The 17758-nt window shown below is 35.5% G+C and overlaps 2 protein-coding genes and 1 long non-coding RNA gene across 3 annotated transcripts; 2 read left to right on the top strand and 1 right to left on the bottom strand.

Annotated features, from left to right (window-relative positions):
* The first annotated feature begins 251 nt into the window (after window positions 1-251).
* LOC136810450 (retinol dehydrogenase 11-like) lies at window positions 252-6874 on the top strand. Its single transcript, XM_067067012.1, has 2 exons — window positions 252-371; window positions 5170-6874. The coding sequence occupies exons 1-2, from the start codon at window positions 332-334 to the stop codon at window positions 6045-6047; spliced, it is 918 nt and encodes a 305-aa protein (XP_066923113.1). The 5' UTR covers window positions 252-331; the 3' UTR covers window positions 6048-6874.
* A 99-nt stretch (window positions 6875-6973) lies between these two features.
* On the top strand, window positions 6974-11478 carry LOC136810449 (uncharacterized). The gene is made up of 6 exons (XM_067067011.1): window positions 6974-7078; window positions 7488-7567; window positions 8485-8711; window positions 9055-9651; window positions 10107-10546; window positions 10728-11478. The coding sequence occupies exons 1-6, from the start codon at window positions 7074-7076 to the stop codon at window positions 11359-11361; spliced, it is 1983 nt and encodes a 660-aa protein (XP_066923112.1). The 5' UTR covers window positions 6974-7073; the 3' UTR covers window positions 11362-11478.
* Window positions 11479-11864: 386 nt separating this feature from the next.
* On the bottom strand, window positions 11865-15478 carry LOC136810452 (uncharacterized). The gene is made up of 2 exons (XR_010847108.1): window positions 15178-15478; window positions 11865-13264 (listed from the first exon to the last, which is right to left on the bottom strand). It is a non-coding gene; the product is annotated as an uncharacterized lncRNA (long non-coding RNA).
* Window positions 15479-17758: the final 2280 nt, after the last annotated feature.

Genomic DNA, 17758 nt, shown 5'->3' with positions numbered 1-17758 from the left:
TGAAAAATCGTGAAAAATGGCACTTTTAGACAAACAAAAAAATGAAACTTTGACTGATAAATTCATATTCATTTGTCCTTTCCTACTATAATTTTAGTTTTTCCCTATCGATTACACCTTTGAGGGCCCCTTATTTGAGTACCTTTGAAAAATACAGGAAACAAAGGTGGGCGCCAGAAAGTCTAGTCCGCCCATATTCAATGTTCTATATCATTCGGCTGCCGTAATATTAATACCAGGGGAAATCGAAAGTGCAGAGTTCAAAGTTCAAGAAGGGAGGTGTATCATTTTTTTTGTGGTTTTATTAGTTTGCTGCTGAGTTTTTCTGAAAATGACTGCAGATTTAAGGAACAAGGTGGTTCTAATCACAGGTACGTTCTTTAAATGTATTTTTTGCTAAGGTAGAATTTTATTTCAACAATCAAATCAGAATCTTCAAGGAGGAAATAGCCTAGGCGTCCCGGGAAAATTTTAACAGGTTTGCTCCCTGGAAATACATAGCTGTTCCCTGGAAAAAATTTGAAAGTTCTGTAGCAAATTCTCCAGCTGGAAATTCACATGTGTTCTCCAGGCTAATTTTACGGAATTGGTAGAATTTTGGAGCTGTTCCTTTTTTAACCACAACGCACGCACTAGCTGGAAACCTGGAGCCATTCCTGGGGGACGATTTCTTTGAAGGCGTTCCCATGAAATAGACCTTTTTTCAAAGAGGCCACCCTGTTGAATAATTATGTAGTCCATCAGAAAAACAATGATTATCTATCTATCTATCTATCTATTTAATTAAGTAGCATTAGGCGTGAGCCCATATTCGCCACATATAAAATTTAAAGTTTAAAATAAATATTATTGTTATAATGTACAAGTTTTATTAAAATTAAGGGAAAGAATATAAATACTAGAGCAAGAGTTAAACAAAGTTAACTAAGGCTAAGACTAAGGCTATAGTACTTAATAAGAAAAGTGATATGAAAAATGAATTAATGTGCTAAGTAAAAATTTTTATTGATATACAAAATAAAATAAAATAAAATAAAACTCCTTCCTAGTATTGAGTAAACCTCAGAAATAATGCAAGAGATTAGTAGATGCTGAGCAGGAATGAATGAATTAATGGCACAAAGATTGTTCTAGGGTAAGGTGCGAAAGACTTGAAAGTGGAAGTAAAGAAAATCTATATTGCTCTGACATTTTTCGCATTTTTCTTTCCAGCTGGAAATAGACCTTTTTTCAAAGAGGACGTCCTGTTGAATAATTATGTAGTCCAGCCATAAAAACAATGATAGAGCCATAATAATTATGAAAAAAAAATAAATATGCATGGTTTTATCATTGTTTTTCTGCTGGACTACATAATTATTCAACAGGGTGGCCTCTTTGAAAAAAGGTCTATAGAGAGCCGTTCCCATAAAATATCTATATTGCTTTGACATTTTTCCTTTTTCATCTCCAGCTGGAAATAGAGAGCCGTTCCTATAAATTTATAAATCTGCTCCTGGCAAATGTGAACGGCTATTTTAAGAAAAGGGCGAAACTTTTTTTTGAGAGCTGTGCAATTTGTTCCATTTTCCTCCAGGCACATTTTTCTTTTCCAGCTGGAGATTTGAAGCCGTTCCGGACAACCTGATTATGTTCATTTTCTCCTGGCTGGCAAAAGGGAACAGCTTTTTCGTGTTTTTGCCTCGGTGGCTGCTTCTGTAATAATCCTGCCTTCCAGCAGCTTCCAGGCGAACGTGAGCGCCAGAGTACGACTGCTGATGTACTGGACTTACGTACGGGACTAATCGTTGCATCAGCAGGGTCATGGCAGAGTCTAGCATAGATAGCTAACTAATTACTCCACACTTCAGTCCATTCAGTGCCAGTAGATGCAAGTAAAACCAGAAGAAATTTACATTTTACCCAGCATAGTTTTGTTCCAATTGGCACGCTAACATTCTCGTTAATTAAACGCCCCCAGCCAGTTAGTCGAAATACGTATCAAAAGATTAATGCTGCGAAAACGCTATATTGTTTACCTGACTCTCAAGCAAAAAAATACGCCGCAAAACTTTTGAAGGGATTCATGAAAAAATAACCCGGCGCTTTTTAATGAAATTAACATTGCCAAAAACTATGAGAAATTGCCTAAAATTTGAGCCAAGCCAACCTTGAGAACTAATTTGAAGGTCAACTTCCCAAGAAAAAGGTCTACGGGGGAGACGGAACCCACCTACATCCGCGCACTTCTGGATCTTGGATAGGCTGTTTCCCAGAAATTTTGCCGTACCTCAAATACTGACCCATGCCATTCACATGTGCGGAATTTTGTTTTTACTTTAGCGTTACTTTATCTTTCTCCTTCTTCATCTTCAATGAAGCAGTCAAAGTTTTACTAAAGTTAAGGACATAAGATTTTCTTATAATTATTGATTTTACTGGAATACTGTTCTGTTTGTTGCACGCTTCTGTGGAGTGCACGACGTTGGTCTTCAGCTTTGAGAAGTGGTAATGTTTTCAGTTGCTTGTGACCAAAAATTCTAAGAAACTAGAATTTACGAGTGTCATTTAGTTTTTGCTGGCTGATAGAATTGCAGGATTGTGGATGATTTCCTTAACTGAAGGATGTAAAAAAGGGTCAAAACCAGTTGGAGTGCTAAAAGAGGCTCCTCAAGGTTTTCGTGATGACGTGATAGGAACTTTTTTGTAGCGAGATTACGGGAAATTTTTTTTCGTGATTGCGTGATGTCAAAATTCAAAACGTGATCGTGATTTGAAAAATCTTTGTGCCGTGATACATGATTTGGACTTTTCAAAACAAAGGGATGTCTGATTAGCCATTTTTTACTGATTTTCATGATCATTATTAGAAACAAAAATTTGCGTGATATCGTGATCAGAGTTACGGCTGGGGGGCCTCCTAAAAGAATACAATAATAATCGTTATGTCTAAGTTTCCTTTTATATTATACTTCTCTACAGCTATTTATTTCAAATAAAGAATTCTCCTAGAATTTATTTGACGTTTATTTGAGGGGGGGGGGCAGCGTTCTTTAAAAAATGTTTCCTCATTTAAGCATGGGTGTGAGGGGGAGTTTAAAAAAGGGGATGTTTAAAAGAAGGGATGTTTAAAAGAAGGGGACGTTTAAAAGAAGGGGCGTTTATTTGAAATAATATGGTATGCGTATTGAGATAATGGTATTTAATATTGGCCAATATGCATAAATTATCCAAAATAGTGCAACACAATCATTTAGTTAGTGTTTTGATTCGTGTTTGTTTAATTTAAAAATTGGCTTATGATTAAAAGTTATGCATGCGTGTTTAAGGCTGACTTACAGCTTTTACGCAAATTTTGCTAGTAGCAAGTTAAGTATCTTTGAGGCTAGATAAGACTTGGAGGGGGCTGACACACCTGTTTTATGCTTTTTAAGAATAAAAAATCACCAAGGAATCATACAAATATAGTAAAATTAGTTAACACAGGACTAGAAACCTTCATAATTCAAAAGCTTGTTTTCTGTTTCCATTCTGTTATCATCATTTCCAAGTCATTGTTATAATTGGTATCTTATTATCATAATCTGTCAACCTAGAGGTACTTTTAGGGCATAGTGTATTTTAATAAAGAAACATTTACTTTTTCGTTGTCTACAATTTCTCAATTTTTCTTCCACTACTTTGCTTTATCGAATCGGAAATTTTTGGTGTAGCCATGATGTTCGAAGTGTACTTGATAGTAATTGGATTTTTTTATTAAATCATATGGTAATTGGTAATGAACAATCTTGTGCGTTTTAATGCATACTTTCTGAAAACGATTCTATACTTTTAAGCTTTTTACATCCAGGTCCAAGCGTCAAAGCCTATTCACCTGTCCTCTGTCGATAGGTCATATTTCGGGACTGTCGCTTGAGGGAGTCGACCTAGAATCTGAGGACCTAAACTTTCAGCCAAAAGCTAGAAAATTTCAAAAAGAAATGACCTGAAGGGGGTATAAGACTTGAGGAACTTGGTAGAATGATTAAGCAAATTAAGTTTCCAAATCATCATCCAATCAATCTTTTGATTTGATTTCTTTCTGCTCATAAATTTTCGTCAACAAAATTTAATTTTAATATCTGTTTTCTCATACTTTTATGTTCCATGTGAGGAAACTTTTTAAAGACTTTGTGTATCTTCGGTATTAAAAATTCGAACCGGAGGCTTAATTCGAGAGAATATTGAAAACTTGTTTTGAAGATGCTATCCGTGAGAAATTGATTGATAGAATCTCCTTCGAGACGACTCTTACATTGCTAAAACCAGGAGTAAATTTCTCAGAAAAATTAAAATCAGGCTGGTCAAATAGTCCCGCTGCTGAGCTCGATAAAAGTGGCTAGAAAACAATTTCTCAAAAAGGTGTTTAATTTTGCATAAATTATTGCAGATTGTGGGGAAATTCCCTGTTTTTCATCAGTTTTTGACCACAAATAGGCCCATAACTTTTGATCTAGAGAAGTTGGGACTTTGGTGTAATACACTTTTTTGCTCAGTTTGAAGAGCTCTATCATGTGATATAGGTCTTTTTTTAATTTGAAGACCCCCCAAAAATCATGAATTTCCAGGCCTTGCAATTTTGCCTGGAAACGCAAAAAATCGCCAATTACTCGTTACTTGCACGATAATATCGTGGAAACTTTTTGATTTTGGAATCTACATATACTAATTTGTGAGTTTCCACCAAAAAAAGTTAGTTCTAAGATGTGTGTCACGAAAATTGTTTTCTAGCCACTTTTTTCGATCTCAGCAGCGGGACTAAAAAGTTGCTTCTGACATTAGGCCCAATAGCTTCATTCATAGTAGACGATGTTACGACTGTTAAACGCAATGAAATATGTTTGTACAAAGCCGATAGTGTTATTAGCTAGTAAAACGTTTGTGATAGGCTTTCGAAGGTCGTCAAAAGCATTAATCATGAGGAATTTACATTATGTAAAAACTTTTTTTGGGACACACTGTATATATCAAGTGTATGAAATTCATTCATGAATCGCCATCTCATGAAAAATTTATTCTTGCTGAAGTAACGAGAAATGGCTGGTTTGTTGGTTTGTTGGGAGGGGTAGATTTATAAAGAGAAGTGAAGAGTTCTCTATACACTTTTCTTCATAGTGATTTATAAATTTTATTTCTTTATTTGATTTGTAGGTTGCAATGTCGGTATTGGAAAAGTGACGGCGCTAAAATTTGCTCAACAAGGCGCTAAGATCATCATGGGTTGTCGGAACATGGAAACAGGAAAACAAGCACAAGAAGAAATCAAAAAACAATCGGAAAACGAAAATGTTGTCTTGAAGAAACTAGATCTTGGGTCTTTGCAATCAGTTCGTGAATTCAGTGAAGAAGTTTTAAAAGAAGAGGAAAAAATTGATCTTCTTATCAATAATGCTGGCATCATGGGAACAAAATTCGGGCTCACTGTTGACGGTTATGAACAACAATTTGCTGTCAACCATCTTGGTCATTTCCTATTGACCAACTTACTGTTAGAATTACTCAAAAAAGCTGAGTCAGCACGTGTTATTGTTCTCGCATCTACATACGGCAAATTGGGATTACCAAATTTTGATGATGTGAATTATGAAAAGACTTCATATAGGCCCTATAAATCGTACGACCGTAGTAAATTAGCCAATGTTTTATTTGCAAATGAGCTTGCAAGACGTCTGGAAGGAACCAACGTGACAACGTACTCCGTACATCCTGGTGTTGTCAAGACTGAACTTTATCGTGATCAAAAATCAATCACTAAATTCTTTATGGCTCCTTTTAGAGTTTTTATGAAAACTCCTGAACAAGGAGCAGCAACGACATTGTATTGTGCTCTTGAAGAAGGTATCGAACAACATTCTGGGTTATATTTCGCTGACTCTAAACTTGCATCTTTTCCGGGCAAAGGATTTGACGAAGAATCAGCGAAAAATCTTTGGGAATTGAGTGAGGAACTAGTGAAGTTAAAAGAACCTGCTCTAGATGAAACTGTGGACGCTCAAGATGCTGACGTTGCACTGCACACTGGAGAATGATGAAGAATTATACAGTTCAATGTGATGTAACTTGGACTATGAACTCGAGTTAATTTTGGGTACAAGAGAGATTAAAATAGATGAATAAATCGATTAAATTTATACAATCAATCATATTATATAAATCAGATTGAACTTTTGTTTTTTCGGAGAACTTTCCAATAAGTCACTGTAACTTAGACATTCTTTTCTACACCCCTGTGTCCCAGTTAGTTTCCCTATCCGTTGGTCAAATTTCACCATATTGTTTGGTAAACTCTACTGAACTCATCCTCTTTACAATTTTTAGAGTCCTACAGTACCTCTAACTTCTATTTTAAAGGATAAAGGAAATCTCTACCCATTTAAAACAAGAGACACAATTTATTTATCAATTTCTTTTATGTACTTACTAGAATTAATATATGTAAATTTTTATAAATTTCATGGGATTTTATAATTTTAAATTTGCAATGAATTGAGTTTTTTCAAGATCCTTTGGTTTCTTTCAATTTTAAGAATGTCGAGCCTTGAACTATTTCAGATTAGTGTGGAAAGATATTGAGACTTCGTATGACTGATGCGACTCTTCTTAGACAGCCGGATGTATCCCTTTTTCACTGGAAAAAAATCGGTAAAAAAATTCATCACGACAAGAATGCCTTGAAATTCGGACCCATTGATTGGAAAACTGTAAGAATTTATCAATTTTATTTTTTGTATGTACTAGGCTTATTGAATTAGATACAATCGCATGTAAATTTTATGAGTTTTATTTTGTATTATAACTTTAAATTGCAATGATTGAATTGTTTTCGAGGTCCTTAAATTCCTTTTAACTTTAAGAATGAGACATCACGTGACTGATGTAACTCTTCTTAGACAGCTTTGTAATAAACATGTTTTCAGTTTTCATTTTTTCAAAAATTCTTGAGCATAATTGAGCATAATTTTGAAAGAATTTTTTTAGCTATGCTAGAAATGTAGTTTTGGATTACAAATTTATTGGAATCTATTTTATAGGTTCTAGAAACGAAGGGAAAAATTATGAGGTGAAAATAATTAATTTTCAATAATTATAGTTTCTTTTTTTTTGTTTCAAATTTCTTTTTGTATGATACAGTATTCAAGACTTGATCTCTTACTAAAAATTGGTTGAAAGGGTTGTACGAAAAGGCTCTACGAAATTTCAATAGGCTTTTATAAGAATTGGTAAATTTTGATTTAGGGTTGACTGTTTAATTCGTTTTTTCATGATTCCTAGGATTGGTGCTTGATATTGTTCTAGATTTGCTGACTCAACCCCATTATTGACTTAAAGAGGCTTAAAATCAGTATTTGGTTGCTCTTGTTTTATTTTAAGCTTTCGAACAAGATTGAGGCTAATGTTCTTATAAATTTCTTTATCATACTAACTATTAAGCTCGTAATAAATATATATCATATGATGCTTTCAAACAGGATATGGTTGGTGGGTTTTGTTCTTTCGTCGTTTGTTTTCTATCTGGAATGTCAACCAATATCCGCAGAGCTACAGAATGGTAAGTGAAACAGCCAATTATGAGAGGGATTTTGAATCTTTTGAAAGAATATGAAATTGAATAATACAAAATAAGTAGGAGGAAAATAAAAGGAGTCCCCCACCCAAGCGGCATCCCTCATTATGCCAATTTTTTGGTCTTATCAAGAAAATTTTGCTTTCGCAAGAATTAACTTTCGCTTTTCAAATTACTTTGCGAGAAAAGAACTTTTACATTGATTTTCGTTGAAGTGTCCAAAAAGTACTCCAGTTAGGTTGTATAAGAGGCGATTTCACAAAAAGGGTAGATTTAAAGAATTTTTTCGCGGCAATTAACTTTTGCGAATTTGCCCGAATTGCCCGAAAAATTTCTTCCCCTAATTAAATAATAAGCGGAGAAAGAACAAAGGTCGTTCCTGTTTGAATTTAGTGATCTTCCATCCCCCCTGACCCTGTTAGATATTTCAACCTGAAAAGAGGGATCTTGAGCATTTTTCCGGAGTATATCCCCTCCCCTTGGAGAGGTGCAGTAGTGTAGTGGTCATCGTTCTTGACTTCCACGCTGGAGGTCACTCTGATACAAGAGTATGGGGAAATATGCTGGACATTGAATGTGGTGTAGTCATGGTACTCATATGTTCAGTACCTGCGAAAACGCAAGGTTCTCCCGTACTGTTCAAGTATCATCATCGATACAGCATGGCTCTGATGTGTCGCGGGCACAGAGTAGAATGTCTGATACGCGCTGTGATTTCGCTATCTAGGAGTAGGAAACTATCCCGGGATAGGGCCCGGTCCGATGATATCGGAGGGTCAGCTTCTCTTCTCTCAGCTTCTCCCTCTTCTCTATCCCCCCTTTATGAAAGGCTAAAAACTTAACCATGTCTGACTGTAAAGAAATAAATAGATCATACAAATAAAAATATTATCTATCGACAGGAGACACGATAAACAATAACAATGTGGAGGAGAATAACGAAAGGACGTTCGAGCATCAAGACGAATTAGGATCTGGTGGAGTTGACAGTTCTGGCGATCCTTTTGTTGATGGAGAATCGTTAGTGATTGTTGATGAAAAGAAGGCGTTATCAGCTGGTGGCGATGGAAATGTTGCTGGTGGAGAAGATGAAGAAGAAAAAGAAGTTGATTTCAATACTGGTCAAAAGGTATTATATCGTCGCTTCATTCTTATCGGCATTCCTTTTTGTATAAGAGCAAGATTTAGTTTCAGAAATCATGTTCCAAGTAACCCAACACGCTTTTCTCAGTGTCCAAGTGGAATTTGAAATATCTCCCCTCCCCGGTGACTATGATCTAGATGAGATTACAACAGGGGAGAGAGGGTTAGGCTGATTCTCAAACTAGGGTTTAAATATCACACTTTTTTTAGGCCGTTTACCTGGATATACTTGTGCTGATTTAGAATTTTTTTCCATCGAAGCTTAGAGACTTACCAATCTTTCATTTAAAGCTGTCATTTAACTTTTCCATCATTTTACTACCAAATAGGAACCTACTGATGACAATACCAAAACATACCAACCTGAACAAGAAGAACTACAGCCACAACAACCAACCAGCCCACAGCAACCACCAATTGAGTCTATTCATCAGCAACCACTTAAACCGCAAGTTTTTGAATCACAACAAAACAATGAGAAGGAATTCCAAATGAAATTAAGTAAAATTAAGAAGATTCCTTCCAGTAAATTCGTCGGTTCTAAAATTTCTCATAATCAAAATTTTGTGTTAAATAAAATACAAAATCCAGCCTCGTTATCAATCAAGTTCATAATAAAGCCATTGGAGAGCTCTTCTGAAACACCATCCAGAATAGAATCTCTCGTGGACCAACCAACGTTGACTGAAGCAGACGATGGCTCGGGAAAAAGGGATGACATATCAACTGTTATAGTTAAAGAAGAGGAGGTGTCAGGAAGCGGAAGTGGTAGCGAGGGGACAATGGCTTCAGGCAGTGGCGAACAAGAACTTGTACAAACAGATGATACGGCTGACTCACAGAAAGTGTTGACTTTCACTCTGAAAGCTGTATCGCATCCGTTGAGATTGAAAAATGAAACTTTGCCTTCCAAGGCTAAAGATTTGGTAAGAAACTCTTCTTCTGATACATGATGAAATTTTCAGCATTTTATTCTTGAAACTCTTGATATCTTATCATTCAATAGTCTCTTTTTCACACCCCTTTCTCACAGATCCAGGTGGGAACCCTTCCAGCTGGAAAAAATTGGCCAAAATATCGTCCCCAGTGGAAAACAATACTCAAATTTTAGTCCTTACTGACAATCACCAAATAAAAAAATGCTCACTTTAAAATATTATAACCAAATGAATCTTCTGACTCGATAACAATAGATTTCAAATCCCCAGTCTTGAGAATATCACTTCCATTGAGTTTTAGCCCATTATTGGCTAAAAACATCCTACCGGGTCAGTGAGACGAGAATGTTTTCTTTCGAAGTGTTAACAAAAGAAGATCAACTACAGCTAATGCTAACGCATCTGATCGCTTAGTAAAATCCTACCAAACTTTTTTCCATTAGATTGCTCCAACGAATTCAAATAAACCGCAAGCCTTTCTAAAACTATACCACAATGAGTTTTCCAAGAAGGAATTCGTTCCTGCAAGAGAAATGAATCTACCAGGAAAGCAAGAGACCATCCAATCGCCAAAACAACTACAAAATCTCTTCTACACAAGTTTGAATGCTGATTTTCATGCTAAACCTGAATTTGGTTCAAATTACGACCCCTGGTCAAATGCTGATATCCAGAGTCTTCAGGAAATGGCGAGCACAGCTTTAGAAGAGAATAAGGAGACAACGAAACAGGACTTGGCAAGCCGTAGTAAATTTGGCCAACCATCTGCGATAACCAATAATGACCAGATGAACGCATTGATGTATCGCGATCAGCAGTCTTACTTGGGGAAGGTTGGAAAAGCGACAGAGTTAGAAGAACAAGCTGAAATCACCAATTTTAAGTAAGTTCATTTTCTTCTTCTGTTGCTGTCTTATTGAATCCACGACCTTGCCAAAGTTACACAGTAGATTCTCTCTAGCCCAAACCTCTCTAAGTCCAACGTCTCTTTAACATGTACAAATCTGATGATCCATGAAGATTTCCTGATAAACTTTTATAAAACTTATTTGATCAATGTTTAGAACACAAACTGCAGAGCCTCCTGTCGGTGATGTGGTTGGTAAGTTTGGAAAGCCAACAATGGGAGAAATGGAATCTGAACTGTCAAGCATGCCACCATCTTCCATGTTTGGAAATGCTGGTGAAACGTTACCGAAGAATCAGAAGATATTCCACAAAGATAATGGAAAAGGATCACAAGATTTCGAGTCAATGGTAGAAGGGTTTGCAAGTGAAGAATTACACCAACTGGAACATCAGAAGGTAGCTTCAAAGAATAACGTATTTATTGGTGACTTGCCAGCAATGAACGAACAACAAACTAAACTGTCACAAAGTGATTCTGCATCATTAATGGAGGTTCCTGAACATTTACCGACAGATCAGGAGACTGTTGGCGCCCGATTAAAGGCGGAAAACGAAGACGTTAAACAAATGGCTAATGCTGAGATAAAGTATAAAGAAATGGAGGCTAAGGCTATTCAAAACGAAATGGCCAACCGTAAACAATATGTTGGAAGTCCTGCTCCTGAACCATCAACCAATGTCAATGCAAATCTAAGGTCACCAATATCTAGACATGGTTCCAAGAAGCTATTGAAAGCTGTTGCAAAGAAAGGAAAGGTTCGATCAACCTCCAAGAAACATAAACATTAGACAATTATTTTGACGGTTTACCGCTAAGAATTCAAAAATTCACTCATCATTGATGCCCTTGATCTCTTGAATTTGTAGTTTATTCGATACCGAAGAAAGCTTAACGTTTCCGATAAATTATCCCTATTTTGTAATATTCAAAATTCCAAAGATATTTTTCATCCCCATTGAAGTTAGAGACTTCCATTTAGTCCACACTTAGCGGAAAGACTTTTCTCAGGTCAATGAGACAGGGATGTAATGAATTGTATTTTGATATACTGATCTGTTGATTGCCATAGGTAGTAGAGTAGGAGAAAAGTCCTGATTCTCCGCTTTTTTAAACATTTGATCAACAGACGAGCCACACCAAATTAGTATATGTCATCACCACAAGAAAAAAATCATGACGACTTTTTTTATCGAGTCTCGTCGTAATCGAATCGTTTTTGATAGAAGGACAAGGAAAAACAATCGAAATTGTATAAAAATTTGATGATGAAGAAAGAAATAGTCACACATGATTAATCAAAATTACAATTTTTCTTCAGATACGATGATATTGTTTATATGAGTAGGAGGAGTAATGAGACTTCCTGTACATTTTCTCCCATCTTAATTATCACCATCAACGCGTGAATCGAACGAATGAATCAAAAAAAATATTACAAAATTTTTGATCCGTGACTCAGAAGAATTTATTCGTTATTTTGCTGTTATCAAAAAATTACCAACGTGAAAAAAAGAGCTTTAAAAAGTTTTCTTCGAGATTCAGTTACAAATGTCAGAAGGTTACAATTCCTAGAAAAATCCGGGAAAATAAAGCGAAGAACTTTGTTCCATGGGGGGTGTACTAGGGTTGGAGGATGAGGGGTATGTGCGGATAGAACCTCCAAAAACCGAGAATTTTCCAACCCTTCGAGAGACTAATTCAAATTTTTCTGATTTTTGCGACCTTTAGAGAGACTTTAAAAGGTGAAAAAAGCGACCCTTACCGTCTGCACATTTCCAGCACCCACTTTTGCCTAAGAACCCCCCCCGGTACATTGTCTATTCTCGAACTTCAGCCTCAGACGTAAACCGTGAAGTAGAACTGGTCCGTGGAAGATGAAAGTAACTATTTTAACCGAAAGTGATTCTTCAAGTTTTATCTGGATTAAAACACTAAGAAGAGATTCATACATGAGACACATAAAAACAAGACATAAAATGATAATTCAATTGTAAAATCAGGGCGTATAGTAATGAGTTTGCTTAAAGGATTTCTCATCTTAATTACCTGAGAGGAAATGTTAAGGAAGTCATTGACCAGCCCTCGTTTCTAACAAATATATAAATAAACAAAATCGATAAAATGATTTATTTGGTTATAATTAAATTTTAGGTAATATGACGTATTTGGAGTTTATTGTTCATTGTTTATAGGAATTGTAAAATTACGTAATACAATCCTCTAATTAATGAAATCAATGTCTATTGCGCGGTAATTATTCAATCAGTCAATTACAGTATTATCATTTGCTGGTTACCAGGAGGCCTAGGAACGAAGTTATCTAATAAACATTGGCTGGTTGATAGGATTTTTAGTGATTCGAACCTTTAACAGCTTATTTCGACAACTATCTCGAAAATCAGATCACCAGTCAGATGAAGTTTGTCATCGTTCAGTCGGCCATGAATGCCATGAATTACTGTGTCGTGGTGAAACGTAATAGGAACGGTTTTAGGATGGTAAAACGAACAAAAAAATGCCCGCGCGGCAATTGGCGACTACGATCGAAAAAGTGTATGCCAGTAGAATACCAAAGGATCCATACCAAGTCATTAACCAATATCACTCAGTATCTTCCTTTTATTCACAACTCACCCCTGGGTATAGAATTTCCTCCGGATATTTCTTGTTTTCCTCAGGTTCTGTCATTTTCTGTAAATAAAAAAAATTTGGGGTTTCCTTAGAAAATTAGCGATTCGTTCATCAAAGGTTTATAGGGTATTAGACGATTTTATTCAATTTTTCAGAAACTTGTCAAACATTCTCGATTTATGTATTCAAAATGACCAATGATTTTCCGGGTGCCTTAAATTGTGTTAAAAGTGAACAGAAGATATGTCATAGAACGGAAAATGCATGACATATTTCAATGAAACTAAGAGAGAGAAAAGCAGTTGACGCTTAAGATTTGAGGTAGATTGGAATCTGTTACTCTTACTACTCTTACTGGAAGGCTGGTAGAGCAAATATTTTACTGAAAAGACCCTCCCCATAAAAAGGGAGTAACTTTTGACGTATAGAAAACAAAGTCAAAAATTTCTCAATTGACTATAGTATAAAAGAAAAATACGAAAGAAACGGAGCGATTGAAATCTCATAAAAGATTTTATCTTCCATTTTCGTAAATGCTGAATGTGGCTAGCCACAACTGCCAACCACAAGATGAAGATAACAAAAAAAACAAAAAGAACTCAAAAAACGCAAAACACGGCATAGAAATTCTTGTGAAAAATATCATAATAAAATGGTTAAAATTTTTGCTACAATGGTAAAAAAAATCAAAATACATCCTTTTTAACAGAGAACGATTCATTGATTTTTGACTCTGATAACAATGCGACGAAATATAACATTATATGGATGTCTTTCGGACGTCCGAAATACGTTTTAATTGTAAGGACAGTGGCCTAACAAACCAAAAACATACAACCGTTACATGTAAGGAGGTTTTGAACGTGGTTTTTATACCACCCTTTTTTCTGGAAAAACAAACTTATATCTAAGAAAAGTTCTTATTTTGAAAAAGTTAGAAAAGTTCGAAGTAGAAAAATTATTGAATTATTTCGCAAAAAGCAAAAAAATTCACACAAAGTTAAAAATTGTGGGTAATATGGATTCTGTATAGAAATTTTTGGGTAAACTACTCCATCGAAAGAGCCTGTGTGGTAACATTCAAATTTTTATATTGAAAGAATGAGAGGAAGGATGCAAAAAGGTGCAAAAATCATTGCTGAAATAGGAGAACGCGCCTTGTAAAATGTCACATCAAGGGAAATAAGCTACATAGAAGTAAAAAAAGTATACAATAGTTTGCAGTATAATATCATATTCGAGCTTTCTATAGGGCGACTGAAGTGCTGAAATACATGTAGTATCTGTTTTATATCTTTGTCTATAGTGACATGAAGTCGTAAACAGATTAAATACAAGATTCAGAATCACCCAAAGCAATAATGATTTTAGAAATCCTCTCCCGTCAAACAAAAAGAGAGCTATCTTTTTTTTGGGGGGGGGGTTACGGTCTAGCGAGGAATTCAGCTACAAAATGAGAGCTTCAAAAACTTTCCATTTTCCTTCGTGAAATCATTTCAAAAAAATCAGATCGTGTGAAATTCTCACATAAAGGTCACCTTGTCACAAGATCAGATACCACTTCTCTTTTTGACACTCCTCGAAGGAAAACATCACACAAAACAATCACAGCCAAATCTGCAAATTTACGACCACATTCCTCATTATGAGACCTTCCAATCATCTGATACTCAAAATGTTCGATCAGCCATGGTAGTTTAATTTCTCTGATGAAGTTAGATGAAACTTGGAAAATTTTCCCTCTAAAAAGTCATGATTATTCGCCAAAAGATATGAAAGAAATTCTCTCTGGTCAAATTCTCTCTCTCGATCAAACGTCAGATTAAATTTCTATCCCAATACCAAACGACTAGAATCTTCATCACCCTTCCCTAAACAACAACGTTAACAAAGCATTAAAGTCTGATTTCAAGAGCAGGAAATACATACAGACACCTTTCGGTCAGAAAATCCAATTCCACAGATTAATATACCTCTATATATTTATGTTTTTATAAATAAAACGCCTGTTTTAGGTCACCATCATATTTCCGCTATAAGGTGTTAATACATTCGTGACCGCAATGCCATCAGACTTGTTAAACCTTCATGGCGCTGTTATTATGTTCATGAAAATATAAACCAGAAGACATGCCAACTACTATGTCTGCGAAGATCGATAGGCGGGAAAGTACACTCATTTCTCCATAACAATGTGAGGTAACGTCCCAATCGCTGGAGAAAAAGACATTCCTACTACATTAGCGGCCTTAATTTAGCGCCAACCCTTATTACGCCAAAGGTCAATTTTTTCCATTTCAAGGGTGGCTCTAATTTAATTCCGATCCCTTTACGCCAGCAACGAAAAAAATAGAAAGGCGCGATAAGGTATTTGTAAATTATTTTTAATGAATTTTCTTTATTCATATCTTAGACTAAGAGTCATGTTTTGGGGCCATTCATTAGTCTGTATTTAATTGAATATTGTTAATATTTTCCCCACTAATAAGTTACCAAGACCGTTAAATCTTCCTAGTTTTAGAAGAAACTCTATTTTCTTCCTTAGGTTTAATTGCGTCAGCAAAAGTCTTGGCACGTACAAATTTCTGACAAAAAGCGTCACTCAATGAAAGGTTTTAATATCATAATTTTTTAAAGGAATATAAAAAGAAATACAAGCTTGAATATCTCAACCACGAGTCATCTGTTTTAATATCATTTTATTTTTGTTTCACTTACATTCTAACCCTAATCCCTATTGTCACATAATTTATGCCACAAAGCTATAGCATGCGGTCACAAAAATAAACGAGTTTGGGGTTACCCTACCACGAGTTTGGTATTCATTGTTAATATAAGCAAGATTTAAGGTTTGAGAAGATTATTTCCCCTATCATATGATTTAACAGGTATTAATAAAACGAGTGGGCTTTTGGGTTATCAGTATAAAAAGCTAATAGGGAAAAGTAAAACATACAGCTTGATCAGTTACCGAAGCTTTAGTGTTGAGGATGTTGATTTGATTTTTCGAAGTATCGAACCCCCTGGATATCCTACTTTATTAGTAAAGACCCCCTGGATATCCACTCTTAAAAATATGCTCAACCCCCTGGATATCCTCTCTTATAAAGATGCTCACCCCTGGATATCGCATTTTTTAGTTGAAAAGACACTTTACATCCTGGATATCCACTTTTGAACAAAAATCGTTAACCTTCTGGATATCCAATATCCTCAACAGGGGTCTCCCTTTAACCCTTTCGTTTTTGTAAGTAGTATTATTCGAATAGAACAACAAACAAATTGAAAACCAATTAATTCGAAATGGTAATAGAATTGTGTACAAAAAACCATTTAAACGTTTATAAGATGTTATATCGAAGAATAAAACTCAGCTTCAATTACAAACAGCGTGTGTAGACAGTTAACGTTTTCAACTTTTTGAAAATGACTTAAAAGCAAAAATGATCTAAAAATAGTTTGATCATGAAACATTAAGTACTTTAAAATCGTGACGTGTAATATCAATAATTTTTAAAAAAGCAAGAATGACAAAATGAAGGTATAAAAGAGTATATGATACATCACACTGAGGGAGACTAAACAAACAGAGGGAGGAGCAGTTTATAATCCCATCAAAATTATGGATCATCAAGATATTTGCAGAGGAAATGACAAGTTTTGTAACGCATTTTCATTACATGTTAAATATTGATACTTAAAAAATCCCACCTCTCCCTACAACAGGTTAGTTCATCCTTCGATCCTTCTGTCAAAATGATTTTTTCAGGTTAGAATTATACTCTGCACATGGCACGCATATGATCTCAAACCCGCCGCTGGCTCAATAGAAGGATCTTGCAAGGTTGGCGGTACAGTCAACTCTCTCTAATTCGAAATCTTACTATTCAAATCTTTCCATAATCCGAACAAAAATATTAGTCCACCAGCTAAAAATTTGTGTAAAACATCTTCTGTAATTTCAATCTTTCTCTAATTCGAAGAAAGTTCTTGATCCCTTGAAAATCGAATTTGAGAGAGACAACTGTAGCACTTTCATGTTTTCGTCCATGTTTTAGCTTATCGGCAAAGATGCATTCCGATATTAGCCCTATGGGCACGCAACGTCTTGTGGACATTCAATGGACGGCTTTTTGACCTTTGTACGTCCTAGAAACGTACATTAGACGTCCAAAAGACGTTTTTAAATTTTTGGTGTATTTATATAGGAAACCCTTTAGGAAAAACGTGCCAAAAATCATGCAAGTGCCAAAATTATGCAAGTTCCCTTAAATTTAAGGTATAAAGGGATGACTGATAAGGCACCCAGATGCAGAAATTTTTATCCGACACGCTAAAACTCTGAAGGGCGGAAAGGTTGCAAGGATAGTTGAACCCGACTGGGGATGCGGAACATCAAAGGCCGACTATCATTCCTCTCCAATGAGAAATTGGTCTGCTCTTTTAGAGCTTAAGCGTGGGCGGCCGCCAATCCGCCATCGGAATATCAGATAAAGAGATGACTAGCTTGACGTTATTCTGCTACTTTACATGTGTTGTTTTATTTTTATTACA

The sequence above is a fragment of the Clytia hemisphaerica genome, unplaced genomic scaffold (genome assembly GCF_902728285.1).
Source record: "Clytia hemisphaerica strain Z4C2 unplaced genomic scaffold, Clytia hemisphaerica genome assembly, whole genome shotgun sequence".
NCBI lineage: Eukaryota > Metazoa > Cnidaria > Hydrozoa > Leptothecata > Clytiidae > Clytia > Clytia hemisphaerica.
Note: the sequence above shows the minus strand (reverse complement) of the source record. Positions and strands in the feature narration are given on the sequence as shown.

Coding starts and splice junctions, on each gene's coding strand:
- LOC136810450 (XM_067067012.1), top strand. CDS start 332: ATGACTGCAGATTTAAGGAACAAGGTGGTTCTAATCACAG. Junction 372..5,169: donor CAAGGTGGTTCTAATCACAG/GTACGTTCTTTA, acceptor TTTGATTTGTAG/GTTGCAATGTCGGTATTGGA.
- LOC136810449 (XM_067067011.1), top strand. Junction 7,568..8,484: donor ATCCGCAGAGCTACAGAATG/GTAAGTGAAACA, acceptor ATCTATCGACAG/GAGACACGATAAACAATAAC. Junction 10,547..10,727: donor GCTGAAATCACCAATTTTAA/GTAAGTTCATTT, acceptor ATCAATGTTTAG/AACACAAACTGCAGAGCCTC.